The sequence below is a fragment of the Drosophila ananassae genome, chromosome 2R, assembly GCF_017639315.1.
Source record: "Drosophila ananassae strain 14024-0371.13 chromosome 2R, ASM1763931v2, whole genome shotgun sequence".
Lineage (NCBI taxonomy): Eukaryota > Metazoa > Arthropoda > Insecta > Diptera > Drosophilidae > Drosophila > Drosophila ananassae.
In genome coordinates this window covers 10,234,240-10,260,941 of record NC_057928.1, presented here as the reverse complement: position 1 = coordinate 10,260,941, position 26,702 = coordinate 10,234,240, and the positions used below count along the sequence as shown (strand labels likewise).

At 43.4% G+C, this 26,702-nt stretch overlaps 1 protein-coding gene across 2 annotated transcripts; it reads left to right on the top strand.

Annotated features, from left to right (window-relative positions):
• The first annotated feature begins 462 nt into the window (after positions 1-462).
• Positions 463-25,854, top strand: LOC6493530 (putative uncharacterized protein DDB_G0282133). 2 transcript variants are annotated; one of them, XM_044714705.1, is made up of 7 exons: positions 463-945; positions 17,633-17,726; positions 18,614-19,346; positions 19,501-19,603; positions 24,176-24,437; positions 24,540-24,859; positions 24,931-25,854. In XM_044714705.1, the coding sequence occupies exons 3-7, from the start codon at positions 18,859-18,861 to the stop codon at positions 25,138-25,140; spliced, it is 1,383 nt and encodes a 460-aa protein (XP_044570640.1). In that variant the 5' UTR covers positions 463-945; positions 17,633-17,726; positions 18,614-18,858; the 3' UTR covers positions 25,141-25,854. The 2 variants fall into 2 exon arrangements, with proteins under 2 accessions (XP_044570640.1, XP_032310088.1); XM_032454197.2 differs by lacking the exon at positions 18,614-19,346.
• Positions 25,855-26,702: the final 848 nt, after the last annotated feature.

The window sequence follows — 26,702 nt, the reverse complement described above, 5'->3', positions numbered from 1 at the left end:
AAACGCTCTCATAATTAGATCAGCGTTGGATTTCAAACTAATGGAGATGGAGACTCGGAGGGTGGACCTTCAAAGGTTGCCCCTGGCAGTGGCAGTGGCCTGCCCGAAATCCAAATACAATTTCATTAAATTCGAAACCTTTAGAGAGTTCCAACGTAATGCAAGATAAGATGGCATTCCCCTCTGATAAAATTACAAGAAATCAAGTTGTCACGACAACCGACAACAAACGACAAAGTCGACAGTCACATATGGCTGCCCATTGAGGATTGGACTGAAGCATAACCACCAGTTGCATGTCCACTGGAAGTATCAATCCCCCTTCATGATTCCCGCTTCGGGGCGGCCAAAATAACATTTCCAGTGGCAGGTCCAGCGCGTGCGCAGTTTGTGGATGCCAAGTTTCGGGTGGCAGGATGCCAAGTTTCGTGGCGAGGACAAAAATGCCAGCACATGAAGCCAGGATAAACAGTTCCTTGCGCGCTTTCAACTGCATTGGTTGGCCCCGACAAGGCGCCAAAAAATTAGCCTACTGATCCCTAAGCAAACTTAATCTCCGAAAAACACGAAAGCAGAACGAGACCGACAACGACGAAAAAAAGCCATAAAAACTTAACAAATCTGCCAGTTTAGCACAAAGGGTCGCTTAACTTTTAATGACGCGACTGGGTAATTTTATTGCCAAAGTCGTGGTCGTGGCCTGATAACAGTGATAACAAAGTAGCCGCGTTAACCGAAACTTTCACACTTTCCGAAATCAAAAGGCGTAATCGTAAAACGCGGCCCGGCCAAGTGTTGAAATTTATGAGTTCACAATCGTAATTGAATTTTATGCGAAAACTTGGCGAGCTGTGTTCTTCGGGATTATTGTGGCAATAAAACGGAAAAACATACAAATAAAGGCCCAGACCATAACGTAAATTGCCGCCAAAAATTGGTCCAAAGGTGAGTAAATTGCACTTTTTGTATGGGCGGATTTACGATTATTTTGTTGGTCAATTTGAGCTTGTGTCTCTTGTTTATCCTTGGGATCAAAGGGTACTCTTCGCCGAGTCCTTGACAAACAATGTTAATAAAAAAGGTCACTGGCCTTGACTTGAAAGGATTGCATAGGCCCTCATTTCGCCTCGCTGCGTCCGTGATCCCTTTCATCTTCTCTATATAATTATTCAAACAAAATTCCCCCTTCGCATTTTCATCCCGACCTCTCACCTTTTGGCACTTTGTCTGCCATTTTCTGCGCTGCACATCAGAATGCATTGCAAACTTTTGCCACCAAAGCTGTAACACTTTTTGGCCTGGTGCCCGATCCTTAAAGTTATCTGTTGGGGGTTGGGGAGGAGGAGGGCAGGAAGGGAATCAACTTTTTTCAGGGTGTCGTCGTAGTCCTTGAGGCAGACTTCCTGTTAAGCTGTCAACATGTTTAGAGTGAAGTGTTTCAGTTTTCCCGAAGAAGTTTAAATACTTTGGGGAGTTGAAATGCATGCGAGAAAGCTTGTGAAAAGTGTGAACAGAAATCGCTATTCATCGGGTGAAATCTTTGGACAAGTTGGTGTCTGAAGAGAATATTCCATTTTCTAAGCTTTAAAATTGAGGGTTTGCATTTAAAAGTAACTTTTAGAATACTTTTAAACCCTCCTAAAAAATGCTAGAGTTATTGTTTGAAAACTTTTATTGCGAAGTGATATTTTCTATTAAGACTGAAATATTTATCTTAATATTTTTTAAAGAAATCTTCTAATAAGAATCCTATATCCTTGATTCCCTTTATCATCTCCAAATAGAAATGAAAAGGTTCTGACAATATTGGCCTACTTTTGGGCAGACGAGGTATTCCTTTAACTTTTTATTAGTCCGTTTTGCTCCTCCAAATCAAATAATGCTCCTTCGTATAATTTTGGGATTTTGGGATAAAACCCGAGTTAAGCGGTATTAAAAAGTTTCATGGAAATTAATGAAGATAAACCCCTGGACAAAGTTTGGCTTTCAGTGGATTACGCTTAAATATCCTGCATAAAAAGTGCACTTTAATGCAGTCACAAAATAAGATCCACAAGGCCACCGCAGGGGTCTGCAACCCATTCACTGGCATTTTCCACGTCCCGCATCCCCTCCCAGGACAGTTTTTCGCATTTCCTTGAAAAGCGTCGTCGCCAAGGAAATGTCAAGCGGTGGTTTGCCGGCCACAGACGCAGTCGCATTCACAGTCGACACTTCCGCAGCGGCGACAGGTGCTGCCTGTCAGCTGCATTCAAACCGCGAAGCTCCTTCCCCCTCGTCTTGTGAATTTTCCCCGCGACACCTGCTGAATTTTCCGCCTCGCCCCACCTAACCGCTCCAGTCTCGCCGCTTTTTGGCCGTGTCAAGTTAATCAGCCAGCCATGGTTTCTCTGCATCTTTTTTTCGTGGCTTTTCAGCGTTCCTATTTTTTTTTTTCGTCGGTTGGTTGTGGGTACAAAAGCAAAAAATTTCACGCCCGCCGCGAAAACTTTTCATTTTCAACGAGCGACTGAGCGAGCGTTAATAAGGTATAAAAAAAGGGGGAGCCTCCGGAACCGGAATAGCAGCAAAAAGACAAAAGAGCCTCATAAAAATGGAGCTTGTTTGTTTAAGTTAGGAGCTACGGGTAGCGCTTCTATTTCGTAGTCTTTCTATTTTTTTCTTCCTGTAAACACTTTTATTTGTTAAAGTTTGCTGGTGTTGCTCTTGGCAGTGACTTTGGCTTTGGGGGTCCTTTCAAGTAGCTAAAGACAACACGGCGGAGCTTCTAAATGAAAATCTTGAACGTGGCTCGGCTTCCTTTATTTGAGTGACTAGCAGAAGCTACACATAGAAAAGGGTTTCAGATATTTCTTAAACTTTAACACATTGTTTTTAGCTGCAAGAGGGGTATGTCTTTAGTAAAAATAACTTGTTCAAGACATCCATTTTAGAAACAATTGCCAACTTCTTTCAGTGATACATACATGGGGCTATAATTCACACAGCTGTATGGCAAGCGGTACAGCAAAAGGCTTTTAGGATCTGTTTTATTTTTCCGCACTCCTTCGCCCAGCAGAGCAACGGCACGCCCACCTGCTGTCGTACGGCATCGTTGACATTTTCATTCATCGTCTTGGCAACCGTAATTAAAATCGTTTTAATTTACTTTTCCCTCACACTCACCAACACACACACAGCCATACACAAACACACATACAGACACTTGAACGCACTCCTTCCGTTTCCCGTGGAAAGTGTAGCACACTTATCAGGGCTCGTCTGCTCCGCTTGGTTTATGTTTATCGACTTTTGTTTAGCGGCTGATGCTGTTGCTTTTCTGCTGTTGCTGTTATTATTTCAGTCTCTGCCCGGCGGCACAATCTGAGCCCCTTACGAAGCTCCTCTTGAAGCCCACACACACCCACACTCCTTGCGGCCCTTGCTCATTATGTGGGCGTGCAAATTGCTGCATATTCATTTACCGTTATCTCTTTCTTGTCAAGTAAAACACACATTTTAGTACAACAACAGCTGCTGCTGGCACTGTCCCTGCCCCATCTCTCTCCTGCCACTAACCATTTGCCGTTGAGCCTAGCCACGCCCCCGTTTTACCATCATTCAACGCCCACGCCTCGATGTTCTTAATAACATAAACTTATTTTCTCTCAGCGCCCGAGTTGAGTTAATGAAGAATTTCCATGACGATGTCGTTGCCCGTCAGCCTTCAATTACACTTGAAATAAATGATTATGATTTTATTTATTAATTAAGCAATTATTAAAAAATTTATGAGTTAAAAAACCTTTCTAAAAAAAAGTTTTCTGACACAAAGCCAAGTCAAGCAATTAATTTACACCTTTTAAGTATCATAATACCTTAATTTAGTCAGTAATTTCTAATAAATCATTTATTTCATCAATCCTATGTATTTTTTCAAGTGAAAAAAGTATCTTTTTGTCTATATCCTTGGCATTCGCTCCTGCCACCTGGCTGGGCTCATTATATTGTTCCCGTCATTCAAGTTGCCTGGGCAACGACAAAACGTCTACAAATTTCCTCGGTCGGCACGGTGGCTCTCAACGCTCCAGTTGGCTTGAAGCGTATTAATTTTGCTCATAAAATGATTCCCGATAAGATGTGATCTGTGTTTGCCCAAGACTCGTTGCCAGCCATAGAATTTGCCAGCCTTTTGAAGTCGACTGCGCACTTGAGGCGAATGATGGAAATTTTGGGCGGGAATGGTGGAAGGCAGGCAGGTGGGGTAGACTGGGGGATATCAACCTTTGGCTTTGTAATGAAAATTCTGCGACGGCATCATCGTCGTTGTAAGCCGCTTAAAATTGTCAGGATGATGTGTGCATATGAGTAAAATCTCTTGGGCTTAGTTGGCCCGCTATCAAAACACTCGAAAGCATTTCAATGCCACCGGCAACATTTTTGGCACGAAATTACAGTTGCCAAAATGTTGCCAGCAACATGGCTCACACACACACAGACTTGCATTCATTGCGGGAATCGCTGTTTTGTGGGCATGTGTCTGTGAATGATACACCCACACAGAGCGAATAATTTGGAACAGGCGGCCAGGAGCAAGTGTTGGTAGACAAAATACGCACTCCTTGCTGAATCTCTCTCTGAGCGACAGGGGTGTAGGTAGTGTTTTATAAAAGGGGATTGATAGAACTGATATACTTCTTTGCCTTCAAACTGGCTTAAATTAAATATTTATAATCATTGATTTTGTGGATATTTTTTGATTTAAATCCTCTCTTAAGCTTCTGCCACGCCACTGCTCGCATACATGCACATAATGCAGACACACACAAACAAAATCTTCGTGGAAGTTGCGAAAGCAGCGAAAATAGCGCACAAGCTGAGCAAAGTAAGACACTTTTTCGCGGGGAGCTAAATTATGGGAGAAAAAGGGGGTGGTAGCTGGTTCAACAAGGACAAACAAAAGAGAGATAAACAAGGCATATACCACTCACTAACACACACACACTAACACATGCCAGTGCGACAAGACATTGAAACAGTTTTCAGGCAGAGTGTGTGGGTGTCTCGCCTGCAGTTGAGACCTATCTTGGGAGCGAAGGAGAGACTGCTTTATGGCCATTCCACCTCTTGCTTTCACACTCAGTTGTTCTTAATTTCTCCACTTTCGGCTTTGGCATAATAAAGTTGATAGGGCAGCCGCAATGCCGCTTTGAATGCTTTATCTCTTGCCGCCACCGAAAAGTAGGCAATTATATTTTGCATACAGGACCAAGAGGGAGTAGTTGTACAAGAAAAGAATATACATAGGTTTTGTTAGGAAGGCATAATAAAAATTGTTACTTATTCTTTTGTGACTAAAAACATATAGTTTCTTCAAATCAGTATCCTTCAAACCCAGATTTTGGTTTTATGAAAGTTTAGTTAAGAAATATTTACAAGCCTCATCCTTAGAAGCTTAGCGCCTTACGAACAAAGGTTTGTGAATTATAGAACCCCAACCGAACCCCGTCCTTATAATAAATCCTCTCGCCTTTTTCTCCACTCCATATAATGAATGGCAGCTCCTCGGCTGAGGGTCTTCATTTCAGCTAAGGCTGCAAAAAAGCGTGTCAAATAACTGGGCCACCATTGGGGAGAGTGGATGGGGACATCATCTGCCTGCCTAAGCGTGGGCCATAAAACAAATGAGCCTCCGACATGAGTTCGTCATTTGTTTGCCAGCCCGTCTCTTTGGCAAATTTTAAAGCAGCCATTTATGAAAAGCCTTTGCAGCTGGGCTGAAGTATGTATTTCTGCGGGGCGGCATATAAACTATGCACTCGAAATTTGCCGCCTGATTACAGCAGGAAGACAATGGAATGCCATAAAGGGAGCAGGCAGCGCTGGCAGGAGGAGGGAGGATTGGGCCGGAGGACCAAATATCTACTCCAAAATCCTTATTCTGTCTGGCCGTAAAATGCAGAAAGTAACACAAAGTAAAAGGCGAAAGGGATCTCCCGGGGTTTTCGGGGCATTCGTGTCTGGCTGGCATTGCATTTCGCAGGTTGCCTTTATCCCGTTTTTATGATCCTTGTAATTAATGCATACCTTAAGGATATATTACGAGCCAAGGTCTGGCCGGAGTCTAGCTTAAGTAAACCGGGTAAAGATAAACTGAAAATAGAGCTGCAACAAAGAAAATCAAAACCGAGTTCAAACAGGTATACAGAAGAGTGTGTGACTGACGTTTTAATAACTTGCAACAGCTTGTGAAGCCTTTTTCTAGTCAAGAGGAAACGAAAATTGCTTGCCTTTTTATTCCGAATGTGCTGCCAGAAGGCCAACCAACAATAAGTCTTAAAGTCATGCCAAGACTACCGAATGACCCAGCAGCCCCCACCACGTCCTTACCAACTGACTGACTTATGCACTATGCATGCAGTCCTGTGAGTTGCCAACTTCAGCCATCTCTCTCTGCATCTATCTATCTGTCTCTTTTCCAGGCTGGCGCAAAACAAATGTAACTACGAAATTTAACTAACATTTTTATACTCTGACATGCAGAGCGCACTACAAGGCAGAGTTCAGATGGCAGGATATTCAGGCCAAGTTCTTGAAAGTTCTACTTCCGGCAGGCCGACAAAGAAAACATTTTGTGCATCTTGGGAAATAAAGGTTTTTAGTGAACCTGTAAAGTATTCAGACTTTCAAGGATTGTTTTCTTTGTAATACATTTATTTTTGCTAAAACAGTTTTTAATTTAAAGATCTAGAGGTAGAGTATCGTAAGTAGTCCTTCCTGGCTATGATGTTCCTGTTTTTATGTGCTGCTGCTGTTGTCCTTCACACTCGGCTGCATCTGAGCCAGAGTAACTTCTGCTCCTCTCAGCACTGCAGCAGGACTTTTATTTTATTTGATTTTATTTATTTTTTTAAGCCCTCCGATTGCCAGTGAGCGGGCAGAGATAACCCTGAGAAATACCCTCTAATGCAATGACATTAATTTATGAGCCAGAGTAGAAGCTAAACTCTGTTTCAGCCATTTCAGTCACTCTCTAACTCATTTATTCGCTGGGGACTCGGGGACTCAGTTTGGCATTCACACGCCTCGTCGCGCTGGCACTTAAGTAATTTCAACTTGCAAACAAACACCCCGGAACTCGCTATCCCGGCGCCAAAGCAAATGTCAAAGTAGTTGTTAACATTTCCGCCTTTTCGCACGGCTTTACTCTGGGCCCCCTCTGCTATTCCTCCTCGATTCTGACTCAAATGGCGACTCTGACTCTCTGTATTTTCCGAAGCGGGGGCGAAAAGTTTGCTTGCAACCAAATTGCAAGCCACAAGGAATGCAGTCAAGGAAAGCTGCGAGCGAAAAAAGCGAAAAGTTTCCCCAGCTCTGACACTCTTAAATTACTGACTTAATTATAAAACATGAACGCTGGGAGCTCCGGGCAGAGCTTAGCTCTGGCCAGCATCCTCCAAGTGCGGGAGTTGGCATTGCAGTTGCTGCCAGTAATTTACATAAATAACTTGGTTCGCGGAGTATTAACATGAAGGTTACAAATCGCTCTGGTCTCCCCCGCGTCCCATAAAATGTTAAATGGCATTTAAACGGTTGACTTTTAGATAAAAACCAGGTCAAATAAGGCTTGACCTGGAATGCAGGCAGTATGGGGAATTGAAATGAAGGGGGCCTGCCTAGGGCTGCCCTACGAGGAGTGTTGGAGTGCAGCTTCAATTGTTATGCCTGGGACCAGGACCTGGCTTCTTCACATGTCCTGGCTCCCCAGCGACTTACTGTCGCTTCATGTTGACAAGCTTAACAACCGTCAGCTGCAAGTTGCAAATTGCAACCATTCCTCATCTCAACCCTCAAACACCCACATACCCACACATCCGCACACACACACACACACACATATGTATATATAAGCGTCCTTCCACCTATGGAATTTCCCTCAGCTTTGCCATTTTCCCCGCTTTCCCTACGGCGGCTTGACTGCTGAGGTTCTTGAGGTTTGAGGTCCCTGCCAGTCTCATGTGCAACTGACATTTTTCAACATGCTGTGGGATTTCGCCCACAACCAGCACATCGCATCTACAAACATTGACTTTGACTTGTTTTCTGTTAATTTTTAGGGTAGCCCTTAAAGGGTCTAAACCAACCACTGAGAGAAACTAGTTTGCTTTCTTCGATTTGAGACTAAAATTATATTTTGCTTAAGAGATAACTAAAGCAGTCACCTTATCTTTTTAAAAAAGAAAATTATCTCCTCCATCGAATTAAAATTCTTTAATACATTTCTTTTAAAATATAATAGATTTTTGTCGCAGTTCCCCTAACTGATAACTCATCAAGTTCTTATATCCTGGCTACGTCCTGTCAGTGAAGCGCTTTTAATGTGTTTATAAATATGCCGGCCAGACGAAGTCCCTGGACTGCCACCTCCTTGCTCGAAAGCTGTTTGCCAAACTCTAGTTTATAAAACTGTTGTCCCTTTTTGATACATTGCAAATTGACCCCAAGGCTGCTGGGATGTCCTTCGGCTTGGGGTTGAGCCCATGTGTCTGTCCCCTATCCAGGACATCCTGAGTCACGGGTAAGGCTGGGGGATTTGTTATGAGTCGAGTGGAGTCGGTAGACTAAACGGAAGCTCTGCTTTGGCTGTTTATCAACAATGCCACGCCTCCTGCGGCTTTGGGCCAAATGTGAGAATTAATGCAAGCTCCTGGAAGCTCCTGTAGCTCCTGCCTCATGGCTGCTGGCTCCAGGCTGCTGATATTGAAATTAGTTGGCCAAACCGCACCAGAGCAGGGGCAGTGGCAGTGACAGTGACTGGTTGGGTGATAAGGCGTGGCCGGCTTGGCATTTAATGAAATCGTTAACCCGGACAAATTTGCATAATCGTTTTGGGGTGGAGTCGGGACCCGACAGCAAATATTTGAACTATGGGCGGGCATAATTGCCATTTGATTGCCGAAAGTGAAAGGTGAAGTTAAATGAATTCAGTGACGAGTTGAGGCATATAAATCACGGGATGGCTGTACGAAAGTCCGAAGTATCCCCCAAGATTCAATGAATAGTTTTTCTACCCATTTTCGGTTGATTCTAATATCGCTGTCATCTCATCATCTGGTTTCTCCATCCAATCAGTCTTACGTATTCCAACCCCCTAATGCCACGGCCGACTGGCCCATTGTTACATTTTCAATTCCATGCCTAAGCCTGCTTACGAAAAGGAAAAATGAAACCATATTAGTTTTGGGCCTGTCGTTTTATTGAAGCAACAAAAATGATAATTTCGTCAATAGAAAGGTTGGGCCCCCAGCCCAGGTCCCTCCCCCTGGATATTCCCATCTTGTAAGCCCCGTGGCCTCAACAATGGCGAGGTGGTCTTCCCACTGAATGCGCATGAATTTCAATTTGTGTTTTTTCCTCTGGTTTTTTCCGGGCAAGGATTTGCAGTCTTACACCCCGGCTTTTGTTGGTTAATAATCAAACGCAGCTAGTTCGGGGTTGATGATGTAAATGTGCCTGCGGCTCTGCTTTTCCCCCCAAAAGAGCCCACTTCCTGGGCCATCGATACTTTGCGATTGCCCTTGGTTATTTAACTTTTTGCGTAGACATGTGATATCCGCCTTGTTTGGGGCCTCGTCCATTAGCGCCCTGCCAAAAATCCTTTTCCCCCAAACCGTGAGTCCTTGTTTGCCAGTGTTGAGTAATTGGATTAGATTACTTCTCTCCGTTTTTGTTTCCCTGTACCTGTCGGGGTCTCCTGTGGATACATTTTTGCGGCTGCCGCATCTGCTGTCAGGGCTGATTGATTGATTGATTGATGGATGGGATGGCTTGATCTTGTGGCATTGTCAATATGCTTTTACGGCCCTCGTCATTTTGCCCTAAGTTTATATTAAATTTCTTTTTAATGGCCCCCAAAAAAAAAATATATACCAAAGCAAGAGATATGTATGTCCTGGTGGTGTTTCGCATCTTTATCGCTTTCCTTCAGCGCTGCTTTCAGACTATAATAATTTTCTGCATCATATCTGCAAGGCTATTAAATTCACATAAAAATTCGTGCGGCATGCGAGCGTTTTTCCCACGCAGTTCTCCATCCATCCCAGCCGAATTTTCCCATCCAACATTTTCCTATTTTCCACACCACACTCTTTCACTCGCCTAGAGCTGCAACCAATGGGAAAATCATAAAAATTTATGATTGCAATAATCTGGCTTTTGCACGAAACTTGTTTTTCATGCGGAAGTGCAATTGATGCGGGACGTGAAGAAGCCGCCGACACGAAAATTATGAAATAAAGAAAAAAATATTTCGGAGGAGATACCACTGCATGTACATATTGGAATTTTATATTTTAATGGCACTTGTTCGGCCTTTTGGGGAAAGGACTTGTCGATTGCCAAAAGAGGCCGATAAGGAGTAAGGTTCAAAAACCAAAATGGTTATGACAAAATCGATAAATGACTTTTTTTTCTGGGTTGTAACATTCTCAATTCAAGGCCAGAGATGCACAAAAAGAAATATTTTGGTTTATAAATGTTAAAATCTTATTATCATAACTTTGGTGAATATTTTTCACCGTGCCAGTCTGTGCTGACTGAATGGCAATTTCAACTTTGGGAATAAGCCCAAACAAGAGCCTTTAAGGCCGAACGACTCTGCCTTATCGGGGCCTGTCCGATCTGCGTTGAGTTATCAACGATATGCTTAATTTAGTTACCACAGCAAGGACCTTCCTTCGTCCCTGACTATTCCCCAAAAAGGTCCCTTGGCAAGTGTAATAATTTGTTGTTATTATCTCTCCGGTGGAGGCGACCCGAAAGACAATGCCATTCACATTGGCCCAGTTCCAAGGACCGAAACGAGGAGGCATCCTTTGCATGTGGCATCCATCTATACAGATATGGTTATAGGTATATGGCTGTGTGTGTGTGTGAGGGGCAACATAATGAGCGCATTACACGCCATGTGGCACTTGTGCCTATCTCCGATGTTCTCAACACTTGGCGCTTCGCCTGCGTGGAACGCATAAATTTCAAGGACGCTGAAGCACGCGCGGGGAAAATCGGAAAAACATGGCCCAAGAACATGCGAAGCGCGAAAAATGAATTGACAGCCCGGAGGTATGCAACGTGTTTTTGCTCAGCCAGTTTTGACCTACATAACAGTAAAGTTGAAGGCGGGAATGTCTATGGGGGAATGGGCAAGATATTATCAGGATTAAGGCCAAGTTGGAAGGGTGAAACATAAATAAGATACATACCACCCACTCTTACTAATTGTTGCAACAAGAAAAGTTAATGAAAAATTCCGAATTTAAAAGCTTCCTTAATGGACCTGCTACTCGAAATGATTCCATGATTATACGCCCATTTTAGAATTATTTTTCAATTCACTTCGCGTGATTTCATCACGTTCATATTGATTAAAAATTGAATTTAACTCGCATTAAATTAATGCCCAGCTCTATGGGACTCTGTGCTGTTTGCTTAATAACGATAATGGTTATAATTTATTGAACAAAAATCCTCGCGACCAGTCAAGAGCTTCGTTAATGTCATTAATTGCACACGCATGAATTTTTGATGCATTCGGTTGCAAAAATCAATTAAACGTAAAAATAAGCAATAAAATAATTTACACTGCTTGAACAAATAGAGCAACGAAGCATTTAAAGCAAATATTTAATTAATAACATATAAACTTGATGGGAAATCAAAACAGTGGACTATTTTTTAGTTGGAAATAAAGTTCTTAGCTTGAAATATAAATCATCTATAGCTATATATCATAAAATTGGATTGGGAATGAATGCAATATGCATTTGCGATTTGTCTTAGCTTTATGTCCTTTTATTCCAATATCAAGAAAAAAGGAAAATTGCAAAACTGTTATATGAAAATTGCTGCCCTGTGACGTGTGCGCAATTTCCGCTGGTCGAGAGGCTAGGGGATGAATTGGCCGGGGGTTATGGGAGTTGCGGGAAAAATGGCAGTCACTACGCCGGGGTCATTCATCCTGCAAAGTGGCGACACACCAAAGCCAAAGTAGACACTGGGAAAACTCTCCCGGCGCGAGCCCAGTCCGAGCTCGGCACCAAAATGACTAATGGGCCAAAGGGGCAAAGAAGGCTGAAAAGAAACCGGCTCGGTCCCGGCCAGGCAATATGCAAAATTCGTAATTTGCCCTGGCAGACAGGACACCCTCCGGTATCCCTCCCTCTTGCCGTTTTGGGGGTGTTCCCCCCTTGGGGCAGTTGTCGCATTCACTTGGCCCCTGCAACGTTCGACTATTTTTATGACCAAATGGCGTTTTATTGCCGTTGACTTCTGCCGATTCCTGTTCACCCCCCGCCACATACATAGGCACATATAGAAGTCTACTATTCTATTCCTCTATTTCCCTTTATTCCGAAGGCTCGAATATGGGACAGGATCTGTCCGGTTTCCTTGAGTTCATCGGAGTAGTTCAAAACAAGTTGACATTCTTCGCTTATTCGGTGTGTCGGCATCCCTTATCGATTTTCTGTTGTTTGGGGCCGCCTAACAACAAACCAAATCGCCGCCTTAAGCTGTCCAGGAATCCATTTTAGCCCCACTCCTCAGTCCCAGCTCCAGTCCCAGTCGCAGCCCAATTCTCATTCCAGCTTTCTTCGATTTATATCGGGGGTGGCTGCACATTCGGTGTGAGGCTTTGGCAAAACGTTTCAATTGATTTGAACATTTATTGCTTTCGAGCTGCGAGGACGTCATGGGACATTGCCCAGACATTGCCAGGACGAAAGGTAGTCGAATTACTTCGTTGTTGCTCCTCCGTCTCGCCTGGCTCTGCCCGGCTCTGGCTGAATATAAAATAGTTTTGGCTTGTCCTTGTAAACTCCTCGGCTAAGGTAGAGAAATCAATGGGAATTTTCCTTCCGATTCTTATTGGCATCTTGGCCGGATGCTTGGCCTGATTTTGGCCGTTTCTGCCATTCTGCCATTCCGAATTCTGTGCCGGCCAATTGCTTACGTATTTCACAAATAAATTCACTTTGCTTTGCATATTTAGTTTTCAGTTCGTGTTTATTTTTTGTACAGAATAATTTAAGCATTTAACCGATTGTGCGCCGAGCATAGCTAACATTTTTGCTTTCATATTCGGTTGAATGCAAAATTTCAATGGCGACCATAGCATAGAATAATAATAATTGTTTTGTTTATGGCCCGCGCTCGTTTTCGAGCTGACTTTGGCTTTAATTGCACCGAAAAGCATTCCGAAAACTAATTAAAATTCTTTTCGCTCGCTTTGTTTGGCCCGTTTTGCATATTCAGATCATTAAAGGAACAACTCGGGGCAGCGGTGTTGGCAATTTTTTGTAATTTGGCTCAACTCAACACCTTTTTGAGGGGTTGCTCAGCAAAGCCAACGTGTTGGCATTTGTTTTTTACTCTGTTTTTTTTTTTGGGTTTGAGCCCCGCAGCAAAAAACACAAAGAACCCAGAGAGTGGAAAGGTAAAAAAACACAAAAAAAAAAAACAATTTCAAATTTCACATAATGAACTGAGGACCGAAATGGATGAACGGTGGGCTTGGCAGGCGGGTGAAAAGGACCGAAAGCTATCCTTAAAGCTCCTGCCATCCTGCCAAATAGCATGCCAGTTGGCACTAAGCGAAAAATAATTATTTGCCGTGCGAAGCGAACATTATTCACTCGAATTCGGCCAGGAAAAGGCGTAACAGCCACAGCAAAACAGAAATATGTTAAACAACTCGGCCTGATACCGCAAAAAAAATGGCCAGGGAATTAGGGCTCAAAGTAAAAGTGTTTTAGCAAATTCAACACGGAAAAATATTAGTAGGAAAAAAGGGAAAAAGTCAGATTAAAAGCCAATGAATATAATATGGAAAAAATATCTGTAATCTGTAATATAATTAGTAGAATCTTTTTAATTAACAGTTTTTTGGATGAGTCCTTTGATGAATTTTTTCCCGTGTCCACTTAGGAGCCTTTTAACGTACTCGCTTTTAATGTTGTCATTGTGGAGCCGCTTTAGTGATTTACCTTTTACCTGGTTCCTGCTTTTATTTTGTTCCGGAATTTGTTGTCTAATTTATGTAAACCTGCCGCTCATCCACACCCTTCTTAGCCCTCCGTTGAGCCATCCCAGTGTTATTTATGAAACTGCCATCAGCTCGTGCTCTCACGTCTTTCACTTTTCTGGAAGGCCCTCCTCTCGCCGCCATTGACATTATGAATGTTATTCAATTTTATTTATGACGTAAATTGTTAATAAATGCAGCCGGCCTCGGAACGTGACTCGTTCGATGTCTTATCGCAGTTGCCGGAATGATTAATGTCTGCCATAAACGAATTGCATTTTAAATAAATTATTACGCATACGCAGTGTGGACTGAGGCGGTGGCGGTGGCGGAGGCGCCACGTCTAATGAAGCTGCTGGCTATTTGGCGAGAGCCGGAGATGGGAGGTCCTTGTAAAAGGATATGGCGTGTGTACTCGCCAAACTTGTTCGGCAAACTCTTTTTTCGCTTGCAGCTTGATTAAAATTTCATTAACAAAGAGCGGCAAAAACTTGCGGCATACTTTAAGGCTGCGGCTTCTGTGTGGGTGGCAGAAATCTGCGGTGCCACACTCAAGCACACATACTAACACACTAACTAACACACATACAGAAGCTGATGTCGGCACATAAAACGCTTTGCTTGTTTCGAGGCTGCCCGAGTTTTTTTTCCTGGCTTTTTTCGCTTGAACGCTTCGTTTGTTTGCCAACTGGCGACGGATCCTCAAGGATACGTGTATGGGTGTGCGTGTTGAACTGGAGGGGGCGAGAGTGCGGGAGTGTGTGTGTGAGTGCCTGTTAAATTGCTTGTTTATGTTGGCCCGCGCATCCTGCCGGCACAAAAACCAGCGTACAAGGACTCCCACCACACATGCGGCAATCACTTGAAAATTCTCATATGATTTTGATTTCTTTTAATTTGCGAACAACTCCACTCCCGCCATGTCTGCTGTTTGCCTTAGAGTCCTCAGTCCTTGCTCTTATTTTGCATGCAGACAAATATTTTTGTTTAGGCTTGTTGATTTTATTACGGCCATGTTGATACACGCTGCTCACTTAACCAAATTGAGAATTTGTAAATATTTAATGAGATGGGAAATGCAATAAAAATAAAGGCGGGAAAGAAGCAACAGGATGGGCTTAGCGCGGCAATAAACTCTTAATTATGCCGAATTAAAGTGGGTATTTTATCAATAACTAACCTGAGAATCCTGAAAACTTAAACTTTTTATTAAATGAGGAATCTTAATCCTCGAAATCCCTCCTCCCTGGACCTTATCCAAGGCAGCTTTCAGTTTTTATTTTTCATACCTGACAGCTGCAGTCCAACAATCGCCTTAACAACATGCCATAATTATAATGCCAGGCTTCCGAGTTAATTCCTGCACTGAGCGAAATTCATACCGCTTATTTATGAAGCTTGGGCCTCATTAATTGTTCACTTTTGAGCGCCAGCCTGTGAAGGATTTTCGCCCGGTCGAGACATCCTCTTAGCGGCGCTAATCCTTGCCTCCGCAAAACCTCACACCCGATGGCATGTCAAGCATTTAATTACTGGCCATCAGCAGGGCTTAAAAGTGACCCACTCGACGGGATCCTGTTGCTCGGCGGGAATCCGCTTCGTTAAAATATATAAAGGATTCATCGCTCCACTCGCCAGTCCTTCTTTGCTAACTGGCATTCCATTTTTTTGCGCTTACTTTCTGGATTGCTACGCAAAATATTTTCATTAAAATGTCAAAAAATATCTGAATATATTTTGCGCAGACACGAAACATTCGTTGAGAGGGCAGTTTGGGTTTTGGGGAGCTGTGTTGGGGGGTGGCGGCGATAAAAATTAATGGCAAACGCAAATGCAGGAGGCGGCAAAAAAGGATTCAAGATTTGTTTAACCAGGATTCGTTGCCGTTTGTCCTTCTCTGTCTCTGTGAATTGTCGGGAGAGTCGTTAAATTGTTTTCATTATCCTTGTAAGCCCTGCCAGCGAACCGTGCAGGACAGGGCCAGAGGTAATCGCCCCTTCTCACTCTGCCCATGTCTCGCTATCTCACTCCCTTCCCTCTCACTGTCTCGTTCTCGCTGTGGCAATTAAAACCGCAATGCAAATGAGCTGTGCTTAATGCGTACGCCGATGTGTGAGTGCGTTGATTTCATCTGTGTGTGTGACTGTGCACTGCAAAAAATTCAAAAAATTAAATTCAATTTAATGAAAAATGATACAAAAATATTTTTCAACGAATTAGTGGGAATTTCATTAAAAACTTTCAAAAAAAAAACCAAATAAATAATATTGAAAGGCATAATGTATGTCTAAAATTATAAAGTTTATTGAAGTGCATTTTTTCTTTGAATAGTTTGCAATTCTGGAGCACAGAAAAATTTAATTGCTCCTCTGGGAGGACTGGTCCCTTAATATTACCGCCGTTGTTTTGGAAAACGCTTAGGCTGCTCCCCAATTTATGCTCCCCATATGCAAAGCAAAGCCGAAAAAACCACCAAAAAACTGGGTTGTTGCTCATTTGTTTGTTTGTTGTTGGGGTTGATGTGGGAGGCCTTTATTCATACCATCATTGGGCAAACAATCGACACCCGATGCAGTCTAGCTGGGCAGAGTTGGCCTTCGTTTTGCTCGTGTTTCCGTTTCATTTGTAATTAATTAAATTACTTCCGCTTAAACTGCGCTGCAGACGCAAGAACCCAAGAACGAAGGGCCAGGCCATTCCAATTCCCAGCCCGGCGACTTCTCAATTACGCCATCCGCCAGCCGCTATTCTCCGACCTCCGTCCGCCATTCTCCATCCTCTATCCGCCCACCATCATGTCCTGTACTTGCTTCTTTTCCAAGCCAACTCTGCCACGGCTTGTTTATCCTTCGCAGTCTCAGCCTCTGGACTCGGCGAAGTAATTAAGAAGACATTTCACCCGGGCATCCTTTAATCTGTGCGTTTTATTTGCGGCATCGTCTTCGTGTTTACTTCATTGCTCAGTCACTGGAAGAAATAGTTTATTTCTGAGTATAGTTAGTACTTGAGGTTTACTATCCACAGTCTAAATTCCATCCTTAATTATTAAATGTTACTCAGAAATGGTCTAAACAGTAGCATATACTTATCCTGACCTAAAACCATTTCTTACAATATTTTTTTCTCCGTGCTGTAATTAAGTTTCGTGCTCGTCCTAAGCTTTTGAATGCAGCACGCTCACATCTCTAGCAGGGATTCCTGGCAGGACCTCCTCCCCTTCCTTGACCGCAGCAATCTTGATGATTTGCTTTGGTTTTGTTTAGTGTCTGTGGCCTGGCGCCTTGTTCCGTGTTCCGTCTCCTGTTTCTCGTCCTTGCGATCCCTGTGTAGGTGGCTGCTCCTTTAATCTGTTGCCAGTGGACTGAACTGGTTGTTATTTCGAGCCCAGCCCGGCACGCTTGATTAGTCGCCTAATGAGGTGTTGACTATGAACGTCTATAATGATTGCCATACAACCGCCTTGAACGGCCACCTACCACACACACATCCTCCTATATATTTACACTTGAGCGGGGCTTAAAGTTGAGTTTAATTAAATCTAAGCCATCCTTCCTTTAACTTTCATCCTTTCAGCACATGAGCTGCAGAACCGACTTCAATCAGTGAACGTGGCGCAGCATCCTCTGGAGAAAAGCCCAATGAAAAGTTTGGTTGCCCCCGATCCTATGTGAGTACATCAATAAAAACTATTTCTGGGAAAAAAATGGAAAAAGCGAAAAACTAGCCACGAATTTGCATTGAAATTTCGCTTTTTTTGGTTTGCAAAATAAAATCGATAGAGCAATATATACAGGATAGCTCTCGCTTTCAGCGAAAACTTTCAATGCAAATTTTAATATTGCAGGAACAAAATGAAAAACTTTTATATAAAATTGGCATATTTTTCCTACTCTTTATTTACATGAAATTTGGCCTTAAAACACAACCCGAATCGTTACGAAATTGGCTTCTATCTTGTGCGCCATCAAATTGGCAAATAATTGGCAAAAACAAAAATAACAATTTACAACTGCGAATTGTGTTGCGAAATCAATAATCACATAAAATGGGAACTGCAAAAAAAAAAAAAAAATAAAAAAATCTGATGATAAAAAAACAAACCACCACGACAATATGGAAATCATGTATTCCGTTTGCAATCACAACAACCACCAAAAACAAAAAACAACACCATCATCATCTTCATCATGAATGTCCTGCGAATCCTGATATTTATGCGCTTTTTGTTGTGACGTCATGGCTGCGCCACCCTCCTACCCCTACCCCTACCCCGACCCTTGTTCTATTCCTATTTATGTGCATTTTTGTGGCTTTACCCCCTCAATATTTCTCGTTTCTATGCGTTTTCATTTGCGTTTTCGTACTCGCTTTCTCTGCCTCACTTGCCGGTTTTGTTTATGCTTCACGCTTTCAATTTTTGTTTTGGTTTTTGCCCCAAACCAATCCCCACCCACTGCTCCGTGCCCCCTGCCTTCGTTGCCAATTTCCGCTTGAATTAATTCTGTGTTTAAATCTGCGAATCGTCGTCCTGCCGCCTTCGTCCTGCCGCTGCAGTCGAGACCAGCACCAGGAGTGGAGCAAGTGAACCCCTGCGGCTAGCACCCACCCACCACCCACTCTAGTCAAATTTAATAAAGGCAGAGCTTTCGTCTCGCCTTTCTGGTGGTGACTGCCGAGGTCCTGAATTGTCCTGGCGGGCACACACCGAGTGCGACAAAAGCCGCCCGCAGCGTTTTTATATGCGCCCATAATTCAGAGCCCCATAGAGCTTCAACAACAACGCCTGCTGCCAAAAGTTAATGCCCAAAAGCGAAGCCGCCGCAATGATAACCAACAATAATTTGGATTATGACCAGAGCAGTGCCAGTAGCACCACCGCAGTGGCAACAGCCACATCCACATCCCCGAACACCGCAGGAGCCATGGGTGGTGGTGGCAACCGGAATGGCAGCACCAGCAGTAGCAACAACACCTCGCCCACGGCGGACAATTCCAACTCTAACTCTAATTCAAATTCCAATTCAAACTCAAACTCAAATTCGAATTCATATTTCAATCGGTTTGATAACCGAATTGCTGCCAATTTAGCAGCAGTTTTAACCGGGGCAGGAGCCCGGTTTCGATCCTCGTCCTGCAACAATCGTCCGCAGGTTGCGCACAACACAGCCACCATGAGATCCCCACTGGCCACGATTAGCCGTGGCAGGACCTCCCTGGCCACGCCCGCGTCGCCCGCCTCCTTAGGACGTCGCCGACCTCTTCAGCTCTTCACGCATGCAAACCTCAAGTGAGTAGCTTACCAAATAAAAGGCGATTCGTAGTAGATCCCTCCAGTCAATGCTTAATCACATTCATTAAACAATACACTAGACACAAGACTTATTTTTAAAATTTTTATTATGCAATTTAGTAATATAATTATTCAAAATTAATTCAAACAGCTGCAATGACAACGAGAAAGTGGCCCAGACGCCCAGTTCTGATGAGGACAACTCGCCCACCGAGCTGAACAACTGCAAAAGATTGGCTGACAAGCCTCCATTGGTAAGTAAAAAATATATTATTAAAAATATTATTATATTAAGATTTATTTAAGTTAAGACCCATGAATAAAATACCTCTTTTTTATAAAATCCATTATACTTTCAATATTGCCTTGAAACCATGTGATATTTTATGAAAAAAAGGCTAATAGCTATTCAATATGGATTTATAATACCTCTGGGTAAGGGATTTAGAATTATTTCTAAAAAGTTCAAGGCTTTCAAAGTGATTTCCTCGACAAAGTATGGCAAATATTTCGCAAAGCATCGAAGATCAAATATATTTGAGGGATTTGACTTTGATAAGGGTACGAGTGCCCCAGAACACTTTTACTTGGTTTATTGGTTTTCGTTTTTTGGCTCAAGGACTTGCCAAAAAAAATTCCCGAATTTTCAACGCTTTGTTATGAATTATTGGCACACAAGGAATTCCCGCGGGTGGGGAGCTTAGCTTCCTCTCGAACGCAAAAAACTTTAGACAACTAAGCCCAGGCAACCCTTAGGTCCTTACAGACCATTTGCTGGATTGCTTGTGGATTTTTGCCAGCTTTGCCCAGCTCCTCACCTCCTGCAGGAATACCAACCCAATGCATCCAAGTTTCTCGAGTCTTTTTCATAACACGTAGACGTCGAAGGGCTGCCCACATGCGAAATGTTTATCAAATGTTTCGCCCGTGTTCTTTGTCACGTGATGGGCGGTGGCACGAGATCGAGAAGTTTTGCAATGCAAAACTTTAGTCTTTCCCGGACGAGGACAAGAACGAAAACGAGGACTTCGACTTGCGGCACGTTGTTTTCATAAATTCAACGCCTTAAATATTCATACATGTGTGTTGTGTGTGCCGGGTGGTGTGTGGTGTGCTGGTGGATATAGACTTGAGGCAGCTGTGCTCAGTCGAGCGTATAGTCTATGCGATAAGTACGTGCGAGTTTATTCATACGAGAGTGAGACTCTCTGGACGAACGACTAGCGACGAGCGACGACCACGCTGCGTATACGTTATGTGTTTGTCTTATTTATGGCAGCAATGCGACTCGATTGCGCATTATGGTGATTACGTCTGTAAACTAATGGCTTCCACCTAGCCCTCCGCCAGGACTGTGGTCCGGGCGGTAATGTAACTGAAATCAAATCGAATCAAGGCCAAGTCACACACCGAAAACTGAAACTGAAACATCAACAGCAGCACACACACCGCATGCAAAACACTTTGAGAAATTGAAATCGTATCGAAAGCGAAAAGCAATCAGTTGGCCCTAATGGTAAACCATAAATATTGTCAATACAAGGACCCTACCCCGTCCTGATATCCTGCATATGCCGAGGGTTAAAAAACAACAAGAGCATGGATGGAAAAACAAAAGCGAAGAAAAAAGGGTTCGTTGGGGCTTTCGCTTTTGGTATTTTTCATATTCCTGCCAGCATGCTGGTCGCAGTTCGCTTTCCTTGTTTTGTCAATAAATCAATTTTGGCTATAAACATTTTTCGCCGGCAACAGCAAATAACACGCATACGCCGCATGGTACGCTACGGCAGGCATATCCTTTTGTTTTGCATAGTTTTTTAGTCCTTTCCATTTTTGCGGTTCAACATGCTGCTGCCTGTCAATAACATCATTCTGTTTCAGGGTGCGGCCCGATAAGCAAATTAATTTTTGCTTCCCCTCCTGGGAGGACTAGAGGTTGGGCCCGGGCCCGGGCCCGGTCCCGGGGTCGGGGTATTATGCTACAGAAGAGGGGCGTGATGCTTCCCTAATTGTGCCCAACAGGCAACTTGCCATCGCTGTCGCTGTCGTCGTCGACGACGACGTCTGCTTGGCTGCCTGATTCAATTTCAGATAAGGAAAATAAAGCAGCAGGCAACTGCAGCACATGCGACCAAAAACGATGGGCGGAGGGGCAGTGCCCCATGGTGGGCGGGGGTGAGCCGTAAGCCATGTCCTGGCAGGAGTCAAAGACAAATGCGTTGCCACATTATGCAGTTTGCTGTCGGTTGTCTGAGTCGGAGTCTGAGTGCCACATCACCCGCATATCCTTGTCCATGGCAGCACGAGAGTCCTGGCCTGCTCCACACCCCCACTCTCCTTCCGTGCCATGCAACTTAGACGGAAATGACGCACTGTCTGTCATGGCTCGGCTCACTGCCGGCGTTGATGCATCGATGCTGTTGACTCGGTGCCGCTAAATGTTTGTTTAGCAACTGCAACTGCAACGACAAACGAAATCCTCACTCGACATCCCTGTTCCTGCCACTCCAAACAAAAATGTATTTATTTAACAAAAAAGTATAAGGATTTAATAAACAAATATGCTGAAAATAATTTAATTTAACATAAAGTGGTTTAAAACCAAAACAAGTTTTTTATTAAAGTTCTATAACTTTTGTTTACTTTAAAGTCGATAGCCTTAAACTTAAATAAAACTTTAAAAGGATTGGTTTTTGATTAAATACATTATTTTTTTGAGTGAACCACTTGATACCACAGCTATCAGCCACCAAATGCGGCCTGGCCTCTCCTGGCTTGGTTTCGGATTCGGATTCGTTTCGTTTGGCTCGGATCTCCGATTTGGCCCCGTCATGCCTATCCATGTATCATGTGTGCACAGAATATATTTTCAGCTCGAATGCCATAAATAATATTTTGTGTGCCACGCCATCCTTTGCAAACACACCCATGCCCACACTCCCACTATCACGGCCACCCACACATCCAGTTGGTGTTTTTGATTTAAACCCGCTCGACTTTCGCTTGGCCTTTTTATTTAGCCTCGTTTTTGGCTTCCCTGGCTGCCTTATCCTTTGCCAAGGCACTTTATTAAATTTGCATAAATGTTGAACACTTTGCGGCAAGTGTTCTTTGTTGCCTTTTTGGGGGGCACGTGCCGCCTCTTTGGCTCGGCAACAGCTGCCACTAATGTCCAGATAGCTGGCAGTTCATTAAACGAACAAGGCAATTAGTGTAGGCCGGGCCAAAACGAAAAAATGTGAAATATTTATTCAGAAATGGAGTGGCTCTCCTTCTGCGCCAAGAAATAAGCCGAAAGCCGAATTGTAAACAAAACAAAAAATAAGCAATGGAATGGGTGAGCCCGGCTCACTCCTTGGAACGTAAACACCTGAAATATCCTTCGGCAAACACGAAAGAAATGAACTCCACCAATACAAATACGGCCCAGAAACATGGCCGCAATCAGTGTGCAATGCGCCGTGAAATATGCAAACAATGTCGCTGCCACCATCCACCTCGTAAGCAGCACACTTTTTTTCGGATACTGAATTATGCAGCAATGGGCAAACAATTGCTGTCAGAGCCGGAAAGGCAGGGAAGCCAGGTAGTCACAGCCAGGTGGTGGGCTGGTAGGGGTCCTTCCAAAAACCCCACCATCGTCTCATTGTCAATGTCGCCTTAAATTATGCCACACACTCGCAGCCAAAGCAGAAGGCTTCTGAGCGGAAAATAGTCGAGGCTTCCAGTTAGACTTTAGTTCGTAGTCTACTTTGGGGCAGACAACTATTGTTCCAGCGCCGGCAGACTTTTTCAAACCCCGAAAACAGGACACAAAGGAGCCGGGCAGGGAAGGGAGAACACGATCTCAACATTGTGCATCTGAATTATTGCCGGCCGCCACTTTTTCCGCTACTCCTGAGTACCCTTTAAAGGATGTCTTGTGCAGGGTGGTCCTGGACTGACAATAACAGAGATATAAGTTTGTCCTTTAAATAAATTGTAATATTTTTAAGCTGACTATTTTTTTAATTTTCTATTTTCCATCTTAATTTCGAAATTAATCATAAGCCAAGTCCCAACATAGTCGATCATATTTTTCCTGCAACCCACAACTCAGCACTCTTGCTCTACATAGTTCGGTGTTCCTATTTTTTCCAATGCTGCTTCTGCTCCTGCTCCTACTACTGGTAGCGAGTCCTGTGTCCTGCGGCACATTTCCGCCTAGTATGCCACAGCCGCCATTTGCTATGCAACATTTTAGATGGTGGCAATGTACTATAAAAAGTGGATATAGGGGCGGCGGCAGAGCCTGCCACGAATTTATGCGCCTTTCTCTGCTCCTTGTGCACTTTGCACTCTTTCTTCGTTTCCTGCCGTCCTCCTGCCTGTCTTCAGGCAGCCTTATACCCCTTCACCGCCATCTCCGCCGGTAATGCCTAGTCCAAGCATCCGTTTCCTGTTTAAGTGCACACCCGAAAAAAAGTTTTGCCTGCATTTTCCTTTTGTGGCGCGGCGCATTTTGCCAGCATTTTGTCTCGCTGCGGTTCTTGGTAATAAATTCTTTCCTTTTTTTCTGCTCCGCCTCTGTCTGTGGCTGCGGACCACGCCTCCCGCCCCTGTACGCCCACGTTGCCCTTGACTGCAACATCCTTTGCTGATCCTTGTCGGCTTACAAGGTGTTTAAATTGTAGTTAATTTTGTTGCCACTTGAACGCTTCGAAATTCGCAATTTTTTTGGTGGTATGTTTAAGGCTTAAAGTCGATTTTTTTCTGAAATATTTTAACTCTTCACAGGGAACTTTTCAAAAGTATTGTAATCTGATGTTAAACTTTTTAACTTTCAGGTCAAACGCTTGACCATGGGGCTTTTGCGGCACAACGAAGAATCGCGACCTTTGGTGGGTAACATGACCCCTTTGACAGCTCCCCTGGATAGCCATCCGGTGTACTCCAACGGATATATCAACGAGGACTCCTATATCGACAGCAAATTCGGTGACTCCTGCCGCCAATCCCTGACAGCCATCCCAATGCTGGACAACGTCAACCTGAACGACAACAACGAATTCAACATGAAGAAAAGATATTTAAGGGAGACTAGTAGCGGTAAGTATTCCACTTTAAAGCTTATAAGGATTTTTTTTAGATTTATTTACGATTGAATTATAACTTTTATATTCCACAAACTTCCAACTCCTTCATCCACAGCCAATTCCAGTCCCAAGATTTTCGCCAATCGCCTGCGGATGAATCAGGGAGCCAGTGGGCAGCGCAGCAGTAGCCTGGCCAACACTTTTGGCAACGAGGAGGAGGAGGGTGACCTGAAGGATGCCTGCTGGTATCAGGCGGGGATCTCCAGAGACATTGCCGTCGAGGTCCTGCAAAACAAGAGCCCAGGGGCGTTTTTGGTGCGCAAGAGCAGCTCCAAGCCGGGGTGCTATGCTCTGACATTGAGAGTACCTTCGCCACCTGGGCCAAAGATAGCTAACTATATTATACTACGATCTGCAAGAGGATTCAAAATAAAGGTAGCCATCAAAAATAGAGAAATAAGTAATTCTTTTCTAAATCTAAATCTTATTTGTATTTATCGCTTCAGGGCTTTCGCAAGGAGTTCTCCAGCCTGAAGGCCCTGATCACCCACCACTCGGTGATGCCCGAACTGCTGCCCGTCCCCCTGGCCATGCCTCGTCCCACCAACATGTCCTCCTCGAGGCGCAACCTCGACGACTTTGATACCTACGACTCGCTCCAGATGCTGCTGAAGTATCTGCGGGCAAAGAACATGGAGACGGAGCAGCAACAGTAGCTAATGGAGGAAATCGATCAACTGGTGGCGCAAAATTACATTTAAGTTCTGGAACGGCAAAACAATTTTGCTTGAATCGAACCGATACCAACAAATGTGATACTCTATGAAAAAGAAAACACAGACACTGCAAATGAAACGCCTAGCTGATAAACGGTGAAATTATCTATAGTTTAGTTTTAGTTACTTTCGGTTGGGTGGTTTTTTGTCAATGGTATTTATCAAGTTAATCATGAGAAGGTGGTACAGTGCGAAAAATAAATGTAGGGGATTCTTAAATCTTCATCAAGATTCTTAAATTTCTAAAACATTCTCATCTTTTAATATGTTGCATAAATTATAGAAATAATACGTTAATTCTTGAATTGGTTAGCCTGAAATATTTGTTTCTCGACACCCCTTCATGATCATTTTCAACTGCAAGCCTACTAAAAAAATATATGAAAGTAAAGTAAATTATATGTAAGTATAATAAATATGGAAAAATCTATGTTAAATGTTGTTGCTGCTTTCCACTGTTAAGCATAAATAAATATATACCTAATTGAAATGCATATTTTAAATTTAAGCAAAACAGACCCAGAACAAGAATCGACCCAAATATGTAAATAGCTCACAACCGTAACGTAATTGAGTAAATAAAGTTGTTTAATTTATAATAAAGAACAAAAAATGGAAAAGCCAGTACGCTATAATAAAAAAGAAAACACGGAACACGAGTAATAACAATCAATTTCTCTTCTCCAGCTCATTATGCAAATTTCTGCACACTGGCAGCTGCGGACCGAAATAAATTTCACACGTTAATTATATGTTGGTGGCACAATTCCATATTTATGGCCGAAATTCTCATCGGCTCTTTAAAGCCGCTTTCAGCAGCGCTGTGCCGCGACAATGTCCTGCAGCACTTGTTGGCCTAATCACCGTCATTATACGATTTTAATTTGCTAAACTTTTAATCGAAAGGCGAAAAGAAAATCAGAACCGGAAGGAAGGAACTTGGGGTGGCTGGGAGCTCAGAGGAGGATGAAAAGTGAGCAAGGAGCAAATCGAAAGTCTGGCCAGGATCGTAATCCCTTTTTTAATTGCAGCTATCCCGAACACATTTTTTGTGCTTCAGCTGTGGCAAATCTTTTCAATAGAAAACTTTCTGGCCAGCGGCAATTTTTCTCCTATTTTTTCTTTATATCCTTTATATCCTTCGTGTTCGTTGTCAAAGTGTTGTCTACTTTTCTGGTGGCTCTTGTGCGCTGGAAACTTTTGCTTTGTTGCAATTATCGGCATCGCTACACACGAAGGCGTGCGTAAATGAAAAATAAAAGTAGATGGGAAATAAAAAAGGACTGGCTGCCATTTAAATAATTCGAAAATTGCCAAAGAAGTTGGCAAGTCGCCACTCCTTCCCTCACCAGCCTCCATCTCCTCCCATTCTCCCACCACAGACAGCCTAAAGTATTCATGAGGAAAAGACTTGGGAAAACTTTCCTTTGCTTTTTCACTTTATTTGTCAATTATTGCGACACAAACAAGCGCACAGGAAGTGTGGGGCTCGGCCTGTCATT

Excerpts from the sequence above, each read along its gene's own strand:
- LOC6493530 (XM_044714705.1), top strand. The coding sequence starts at position 18,859 with ATGCCCAAAAGCGAAGCCGCCGCAATGATAACCAACAATAATTTGGAT. Across the intron at positions 19,347-19,500 it reads TTCACGCATGCAAACCTCAA|CTGCAATGACAACGAGAAAG; the intron begins GTGAGTAGCTTA and ends TAATTCAAACAG. Across the intron at positions 24,860-24,930 it reads CAAGAGGATTCAAAATAAAG|GGCTTTCGCAAGGAGTTCTC; the intron begins GTAGCCATCAAA and ends TTATCGCTTCAG.